The sequence below is a fragment of the Podarcis cretensis genome (assembly GCF_951804945.1).
Source record: "Podarcis cretensis genome assembly, chromosome: 13".
In the NCBI taxonomy this organism is placed as follows: domain Eukaryota; kingdom Metazoa; phylum Chordata; class Lepidosauria; order Squamata; family Lacertidae; genus Podarcis; species Podarcis cretensis.
Window position 1 is genome coordinate 51,041,703 of NC_137182.1, and position 9,373 is coordinate 51,051,075.

The 9,373-nt window shown below is 51.0% G+C and overlaps 1 protein-coding gene and 1 long non-coding RNA gene across 2 annotated transcripts in view; one reads left to right on the forward strand and one right to left on the reverse strand.

Annotated features, from left to right (window-relative positions):
- LOC307202364 overlaps positions 1–9,373 on the reverse strand; it is a 237,422-nt gene that overhangs the window by 175,042 nt on the left and 53,007 nt on the right. The gene's annotated exons all lie outside the window — the stretch shown is intronic.
- The window catches only part of RNF31 (ring finger protein 31), a 41,804-nt gene that overhangs the window by 31,027 nt on the left and 1,404 nt on the right, over positions 1–9,373 (forward strand). Inside the window, exons 16-21 of the mRNA XM_079952241.1 lie at positions 1,337–1,451; positions 2,281–2,399; positions 2,904–3,017; positions 4,237–4,294; positions 5,063–5,159; positions 6,519–6,693. Of these exons, the coding sequence (XP_079808367.1) occupies positions 1,337–1,451; positions 2,281–2,399; positions 2,904–3,017; positions 4,237–4,294; positions 5,063–5,159; positions 6,519–6,693 (678 nt within the window). The remainder of the gene's footprint in view (positions 1–1,336; positions 1,452–2,280; positions 2,400–2,903; positions 3,018–4,236; positions 4,295–5,062; positions 5,160–6,518; positions 6,694–9,373) is intronic.

A 9,373-nucleotide genomic window follows, 5' to 3' on the forward strand; every position in this document is an offset into this window, starting at 1 on the left:
GGGTTTTGTGCCTAATGCCCCCATCCCCCTCAAAAATTCGGGGGTGGTATCGGGCACAGCAGGCATGTGGCCCCACTCACCGTCTTGAGTGGGTTTAGGGAGGCTAATTACTCCCAACATAGCCTCCAAATACCTCCCGTGGGTCGGAGAGATGTTATTGTCGGCCATCTTCCTATGCGCCCCCTAGTGGGCCCCCAGCAAACAGTGTTTCAAAATACATAGCGCGCACACACACAAAATACACAAACACAATAATCAGTGAGGACAACATCACTTGGTGTCGTTGATTGTTAGTTAAACAGGGGGTACTTTAGGGATGGGGGTTCCCTCTGCTTCCTTCCTCGAGTTTAACCCCCAAGGGCTACTGAATGTCTCTGCACGGCCCTGTGCTAGGCTCCGTCTCTTGGTCACGTGCCGGCGTGACAGTGCTGCGATTCTGTCTTTGGGGAAACTGATTGCTCGATAAATACACAGATTGCAAACTGGTGCTGAAAAGGTATTGCCATAGTGAGGGTCCTATGGAGAGGATATCCTTTGCAGGGGTGCCACCACCGAGAAGGCCCTTCCTTGCGATGGCAGCTGGAGGAGGAGAGGCTTCTGGAGATGAACCCAGTGCCTACCCAACCCCCATTTTACCTCCTTTGCTCCTCACTCTACGTGGGGCTGCCCTTAAACTGACCCAGAAACTCCAGCGGGTGCAGAATGCCACAGCGAGACTCCTTACGGGGTCCTCGCCGTGGGATCACATTCACCCGGTGCTATACTAGCTGCACTAGCTCCCGGTGGAGTACAGGATCAGGTTTAAGGTGCTGGTTTTAACCTTTAAAGCCCTATACGGCCTAGGACCCTCGTACCTATGGGCCCGCCTCTCCTGGTATGTCCCACGGAGGAACTTACGGTCTTCAAACAAAAACATCTTGGAGATCCCGGGCCACAGGGAAGTTAGGCTGGCCTCAACCAGAGCCAGGGCTTCTTCGGCTGTGGCCCCAATCTGGTGGAACGCTCTGTCACAAGAGACTAGGGCCCTGCGGGTCTTGACATCTTTCCGCAGGGCCTGCAAGACAGAGCTGTTCCACCAAGCCTTTGGCCAGGGCACAGTCTGACCCACTCCTTTGGTAACCCTCACAGAACTCTAGCCCAATGGTTGCCATTAATTTGATTCTGAATTGATTTTAGAATGCTGTGTTACTTTTATTGCTGTTAGCTGCTCTGAGCCCAGCTTCAGCTGGGGAGGGCGGGATATAAATAAAATTTTATTTATTATTATTAAGGAAGAGAAGGCAAATGTTGGCGCCCTCCTCAATTCTTCCTCCTCTTTTTCCCTTTCCTGGGCCAGTGGGAGCCTCAGCACCAGGGCCTGACTTGTGATGAGTTCCTGGAGTGGAAGCGGACCAACGACCCTGAGTACCAGGCCCAGGGCTTGGCGGTCTACCTGCAGGAGAATGGAATTGGTAAGGGTTCCTGTTTACTGGAAGGTTGGCTGTTCAAGCCCACCCAGGGGCAGCTGTGGGCAGGATTCCTTCATTCTGAGGAAACCAAAGCACTAGAAAGCCTTAGAGTCTCCCACCGCTTGGAATTCAGAGTGGCATGTATCAATAGATCAGAATCATAGAATCGGAAGGGACCGTGTGGGTCATCTAGCCCAACCCCTTGCGATTCAGGAATCCTTTGACCAATGTGGGACTCAAACCCAGGACCCTGAGATTAAGAGTTTTGGTTGCTGCGTCCTGGCAGGGGCAGAGCCTTTCGTTATCACCCAAAAAAACCCACCAGCCGGCAGACAGAGAGCAAATAAAGTCTAAAAAGGTAAAGGGACCCCTGACCATTAGGTCCACTCGTGGCCGACTCTGGGGTTGCGGCGCTCATCTCACTTTATTGGACGAGGGAGCCGGCGTACAGCTTCTGGGTCATGTGGCCAGCATGACTAAGCCGCTTCTGGTGAACCAGAGCAGCGCACGGAAAAGCCATTTACCTTCCCGCCGGAGCGGTACCTATTTATCTACTTGCACTTCGACATGCTTTCAAACTGCTAGGTTGGCAGGAGCTGGGACCGAGCAACGGGAGCTCACCCTGTCGCAGGGATTCAAACCGCCAACCTTCTGATCGGCAAGTCCTAGGCTCTGTGGTTTAACCCACAGCGCCACCCGCGTTTAGCCCTCGTTAAAAGATTGGCCAACATCATAATTCTGGTGACCCTCAGCAGAAGGGACGAGAGCAGCAAATCTCCTCCATTTCTCTCTTCCTCCTAACCCTCCTTCTTCCCTTTCTCCCTCCTTCCAGCGTGTCCGAAATGCAAGTTCTCCTACGCTTTGGCCCGTGGAGGCTGCATGCATTTCCAGTGCTCCCAGTGCAGACATCATTTCTGCAGCGGCTGCTACAGCGCTTTCTATGCCATGAACGTAAGGGAGCGCCGAAGGGCACTTGTCGAGGGGTTGCTAACTGGGGGGAAGGCAGGCGGCGGCTCACAGAAGGCCGGATTCGACTCGTGGACTTCTGGTTGCCGATCCCCTGGACCCAAACGCTCGTCCTTGTTAGAGGACCAGGGCTCAGGAAACATCATGGGTACATTTATTTGTGGTGTCTCATGTTAACGGAAAAATCCGAGGGCTCCCTTGGACAAAAACAAAGACACCAACCAGGATAACTTGGAGCAAAACAGCAGCCTGTAGACTTGGTCTTTATTGATCTGTTGCAACAGGGTGCTCCCCTCACTTGCAGGAGAGAGAAAGGACCCAGAAAAATGGTGTGCAAGGCCTTATAAAGACTTTTGAAATTGCCACCCTGTAGATCAAGACCACCCCCAGAAACATACATACATACATCACAGAAGGGGTGTAACCTAAGACCACCCCTCAGATACATCACATCACACACGCTTTCTCTCGCCTTCCCGTCTCCAGCAGAAATGCCCCATCGCCGAGTGCCCTATAAGGCGGTCCCTCCACGGCCACCACCCTCGCGACTGCCTCTTCTACCTCCGCGACTGGGACGTGCCTCGCCTGCAGCGCCTCTTGCAGGTCAGTGTAAGAGCAAGGCATGATGGGTAGGGCGCAGGAGGGGAAAGCAGAGGGCGGGGGGAATATTTGTGGGTGGGGAAGGCTGCGCGAGGTGTCCCTTTGGAGTTCACGCTTGACATCTTGCCCAGCTTGTCCGGAGTTTTGGGCTGGGCTGCCATCAGTATGCTGATGACACCCAACTCTATCTGTTGATGGATGGCCGTCCTGACTCGGCCCCAGACACACTGACCAGATGTTTGGAAACTGTGGCTGGATGGTTATGTGGGAGCCGGTTGAAGTTAAATCCTTCGAAGACAGAGGTCGTCTGGCTGGGACGGGACGATATGGGACTGAGGGGGCAACTCCCATCTCCTGCGGGGGTGCAATTAGTGCCAGCACCGTCCGTTAAGAGTTTGGGTGTAATCTTTGACACCTCCCTTTCCATGGAGGCACAGATTGCAGCTATAACAAAGGCGGCATTTTTTCATCTCCGCCAAGCTTAGCAGTTGGCTCCTTACCCCTCTCGCCCTGACCTAGCCACTGTGATCCACGCGACGGTCACCTCCAGACTGGATTATTGTAACTCGCTCTACGTGGGGCTGCCCTTGAGACTGACCCAGAAACTCCAGCAGATGCAGAATGCCGCGGCGAGACTCCTTATGTAGTCTTCGCTGCGAGATCACATTCACCCGGTACTATACCAGCTGCACTGGCTCCAGGTGGAGTACAGGATCAGGTTTAAGGTGCTGGTTTTAACCTTTAAAGCCCTATACGGCCTAGGACCCTCGTACCTACGGGACCGCCTCTCCTGGTATGTCCCACAGAGAAACCTACGGTCTGCAAATAATAACATCCTCAAGGTCCCAGGCCTCAGAGAGGTTAGGCTGGCCAGGGCCTTCTCGGCTGCGGCTCCAATCTGGTGGAACGCTCTGTCACAAGAGACTAGGGCCCTGCGGGACCTGACATCCTTCCGCAGGGCCTGCAAGACAGAGTTGTTCCACCAGGCCTTTGGTCAGGGCGCAGCCTGACTCCCTCCTCTGGCAACCTGCACAGAATCTTGCTTAATCAGTTGCCATTAATTTGATTTTAATTGATTTTTATAATGAAATATTTTTAGAATGTGTGATTATTTGATTGTTTGATTATTTGATTGTTGTTAGCCGCCCTGAGCCCGGCTTCGGCTGGGGAGGGCGGGATATAAATAAAATTTATTATTATTATTATTATCTCCCCATCGCAGGACCACAACATCGTGTTCAACACAGATCCTCCGGCCGGGACCCGCGCCACCCCGGGAGGTGAGTGCTAAAGGGCTCCTGCATAGCGGGGGGTTAGACTAGATAGCCGCCAGGGGTCCCTTCCAAATCTATAGTTTCCCTGACTCGTAGGGAAGCCTGGCTTGCTGAGAGCATGTCTGCGTTCCCCGTCCTTTCTTGCTGATCGATAGATTTTTTGATAACCTAATTTGCTGGGGGCTTTTTTTGCAAAGGCTTGTGGGTAATGTGGCACGTCAAGGAGGGAAGTGGTTTCCTGTGTGGCGGACGGCCTTTCCTTTCCTCTTTTAACGGTCCGTCTTTGTGTCACAAAGACCAGCTTAATCGTCATGGCTTCCACGCTGAGGATCCTGGGATTTGTAGGATTTTGTGTTTTTAGGGTGCTAAGAATTCATTGTTGGGGATCCCAAACTCCTCAAAAGTTGTACGTATCACATAAATTAGAAACATTTTAAAAATACTGAGCGCTTTATAACACTTCGAAATAAATAAAACAGTACTTAAATTGGGTATAGCCCTACTTTTGGACGAGTGGTGAGAGCAGTTTTATTTAAGCTGGGATTTTCAGAACCTTTGTTTTTATCGGTCTTCTCTTCCTGTGAGTTTGTAACTCCCGTTATATTTTGTTTCTTAGTTTGGGGTTGTTTTTTTAATTCCTGAATCTCATTTTCTCCTGTATCGCTTACACGTTGTTGTTGGTGTAATCCCCCTTGATTATTTCTGCGAAATGGCAGGGATGGACAAACAAACGCTAAACTTAATATGGTGATTGTCTTCCCCCTCCTCTTTCAGGCGGATGTCGTGTGATGGAGCAGAAGGAGACCATGAACGGGCTGAAGGACGAGCCATGCGGGAAGGAAACCCAAGCTGGCTACGCTGGCCTTTGCCAGTGAGTGACGCCATTTTCGTGATGCGCTGTGGGAAACTGTAGGCTCGTTTCTGTAGTTGCACATCCCTCTCTGGGAGTGTGTGGGGTGTTGGGGGGGATAGTCCCTCTGGTGGGGGGGGACACATGGTCTCCTTCTGGGATATTTTGTCCACTTTTTGTCCTCACCCTGCACTCGGCTCTCACCTGTGGCTCCTAGAAGCTGTCAGGATCTGACAGCGGCCGCAGCCCTGGAACGGCTTCGACTGGCCGGCTTAACCAGATGTGGGGAGCCGGTGGGTCTCAAACCCTCGGGGACTTAGGGGCTTCCCCTGCATGCAAAGACAGGCTCTGGGAAATTGGGTCTAATGGTCAAGATGGCCGTTTCTGCATGTAGAACAGGCTTCCTCAGCCTCAGCCCTCCAGATGTTTTGGGACTACAACACCCATCATCCTTAGCTAGCAGGACCAGTGGTCAGGGATGATGGGAATTGTAGTCTCAAAGCATCTGGAGGGCTGAGGTTGAGGAAGCCTGATGTAGAGGAAAGTGAGGGGCAGACAGGGCTTGTCCATCTGGGAAGGGAGTTTATCTAGGAGAAGGAAAGCTCTGATCCTAAATCTTGTGTTATATCTTTGGGAGAAGAAAAGGCTCAAGACTAAACGCTGCACAAATTAGGAGTGGAGTCCCAAAGATGGTTGGATGACACCTTGTATGTCTCATTCCAGCAACTCCTGCAGCCAAACTGGTGCCAAACATCTTGCTCTGTTTTCCTTTGGACCACATCAGCCAAGCCGAGAGTAGGGGGTCTTGTTGCCTTGGCAACCCAGGTCCTCCAGACACACTGCCCAGGCTTGTGCCCCAAGGAGGTCACTTCGTTGCTGCTAACACAGCCTTTTAAGTTGTTTTTAAGTTGTATTTTAATTAATTGTTTTTATATCTGGTGTTAGCCGCCCTGAGCCTGGTCTTGGCTGGCGAGGGCGGAGTATAAATAAATTTTTATTTATTTATTTATTTATTTATTTATTTATTTATTTATTATTTTGACTATACCCCCAGAGGCGCAATCCACTGTCTCTCAAGACAGACGGATGCCAACAACGTCCCTCTCTTATCCTCCATCTGGGAGCAGAATTGCCACAGGCCCAAGGACACTTTGGGCCCAAAGCGAGGCGGTATGATCTGGGGGGGGGGGGGGAGCTCTCAGGGCCAGATAGAGAAGATTGTAAGCACTGACATTCTCAATTCCCGTGTTACGTGATCGTCAAGAGACTTGGGGTGTGTGGACATGGAGGGGTGGTGTGGCAGAGAGAAAAGGGCCGATTTATTGTGCGGCATTAAGGTGGCAGGAGCGCCGCAGTGATTGACGTCCCGCCTGCTCCTAGGGCACACTACAAGGAGTACCTGGTCAGCCTCATCAACAGCCACTCCCTGGACCCAGCCGTCCTCTACACCTTGCAAGAAGTAGAGAACGTCTGCCGGCGACACTCCCCTGCTGCGATGCTGCCACCTCGGGCGCCGGCCGAGGATGACGAAGCTTATCGAGGGCGTTTGGTCAAGGTGAAAGGAAATTATCGGAGGCGGGGGGCAGAGTGGATCCCTGGAGTTTGTGCTGGAAAAGCTTGAGAGTTCCTTTCTTGCTGTAACTGACTCACAGTGGTACCTCGGGTTAAGTACTGTATTTTTCGCCTTATAAGACGCACTGGCCGATAGGACGCACCTAGTTTTTTGGGAGGGAAATCAAGGAATTTTTTTTTATTTCCCCCCCCAGGTTTGTGCAGCCATCCCCAAGCTAGAAGAGGGAGACAGAGCACTCCGTCTCCCTCTTCTGCCTTCAGGGACAGCGTCTCTAGCCTCCGTGGGGCAGCGGCTTGCCCCGCTGTCCCCTGAGCTTGAGGGCTGGCGATGGGGAGAAGCAAGCTTCCTTCTCCCCCCCGCCAGCCCCCAGATCAGGTCGGGGAATAACGGGGTGGTGGCACTCCGCCTCCCCGCTGTCCCCTGAGCTTTTGGGTTGCAGATTGCTGCCTGCGAGCCCACGGGACCTCACACCGGGCTTGCAAGGCTTGCGGATAGCTTCCTGAAGCCTGGAGAGCGAGAGGGGTCACCGACCCCTTTCGCTCTCCAGGCTTCAGCGAAAGCCTGCATTCGCCCCATAGGACGCACACACATTTCCCCTTCATTTTTGGAGGGAGAAAAGTGCGTCCTATAGGGCGAAAAATACGGTACTTAATTCGTTCCGGAGGTCCATTCTTAACCTGAAACTGTTCTTAACCTGAAGCACCACTTTAGCTAATGGGGCCTCTTGCTGCTGCCGCGCCGCCAGAGCACAATTTCTGTTCTTATCCTGAAGCAAAGTTCTTAACCTGAAGCACTATTTCTGGGTTAGCGGAGTGTGTAACCTGAAGCGTATGTAACCTGAAGCGTATGTAACCCGAGGTACCACTGTATTTGTAAAATTATATCCCACTTGATTATCAGAATTATAGGGTTCAAAGGGACATCCAGGTTATTCTAGGCCAACCCCTTGCAGTGCAGGAATGTCTACTACAGGGGTACCTTGGGTTACATGCGCTTCAGGTCACAGACTCCGCTAACCCAGAAATAGTACCTCGGGTTAAGAACTTTGCTTCAGGATGAGAACAGAAATCGTGTGGTGACGGTGGCAGCAGGAGGCCCTATTAGCTAAAGTGGTGCTTCAGGTTAAGAATGGACCTCTGTAACGAATTAAGTTCTTAACCCGAGGTACCACTGTAGATCATCCATGGCAGATGGCCGTCCGACCTCTACTTAAAAACATCTGAAGGCAGGCCTGTTTAGGGAAGTTCTTAATGTTTGATGTTTTATTGTGTTTTTAATATTCTGTTGGGAGCCACCCAGAGTGGCTGGGGAAACCCAACCAGATGGGTGGGGTATAGAGAACAAATAAAAATAATAATTGTTATTATTTTATTAATTGTTATTATTAATTGTTAACCTCCAAGGAAGGGAGAGTCCACCACATCCTGAGGGAGACTGTTCCAGCTCAGTCGGTAGACTCTTAATCTCAGGGATATAAAAAGAAAACAAAGCTCAGTGCCATTTAGAAAAAGAAAAAAGTGATCAGCAAAAATAATTATGAGCCAACGATTTAAGATATTCCAAAAAATAAAAAATAAATAAGATCCACGATAAGGTAAAAGCGGATTAAAACACACTTAAGCATTCTACGTGTCTAGGTAAAAGGTAAAGGGACCCCTGACCATTAGGTCCAGTCGTGGCCGACTCTAGGGTTGTGGTGCTCATCTTGCTTTATTGGCCGAGGGAGCCGGCGTACAGCTTCTGGGTCATGTGGCCAGCATGACTAAGCCGCTTCTGGCGCACCAGAGCAGCGCACGGAAACACTGTTTACCTTCCCGCCAGAGCGGTACCTATTTATCTACTTGCACTTTGAGGTGCTTTCGATCTGCTAGGTGGGCAGGAGCAGGGACCGAGCAACGGGAGCTCACCCTGTCACGGGGAGTCGAACCGCCGACCTTCTGATCGGCAAACCCTAGGCTCTGTGGTTTAACCCACAGCGCCACCAGAGTCCCTACGTATCTAGGTAGGCTAGTCTAAATGAAAAGGTTTTTAGCAGGCGCTGAGAAAGTGACGCAGTGATGTCATAGACTTATAGAAGTGTAGAGCTGGCCAACAAGACAACCCGCCAACAGCATTCGAAGCAATCTGTCTAACCTGACCCAATAACACACACACCCCCCCCACTCGCACATGAGAACAAATTCCACTACAGCCAAACAAAGACAGCCAACCACACCCTAGGCCAACTCCAACCTCTCTCAGCACCAAAGGAAAACGAGCAAATAGTAGAGAGAACCCACACAAGTGACACTGACACAAAACTACACTAGGTAGAATAGAAGCATTGCCACGCCACCCCACCCACCACTCCCCCCTCCACCTCGTTCACCCTTCTCTTCCTAACGTAACACTAATGCCTCAACAAACGAAACTGATCTGTAAAAAATGTAACTTGAAAAAAGGGACATTGCACACACTTTTGTAAACCAAGAAATCTTTAATAAAAATAATCAGTGGTATCTTGGGTTATATAAGCTTCAGGTTACATACGCTTCAGGTTACACACGCTTCAGGTTCTGCTAACCCAGAAATAGTGCTTCAGGTTAAGAACTTTGCTTCAGGATAAGAACAGAAATCGTGCTCCAACGGCGCAGCGGCAGCAGGAGGCCCCATTAGCTAAAGT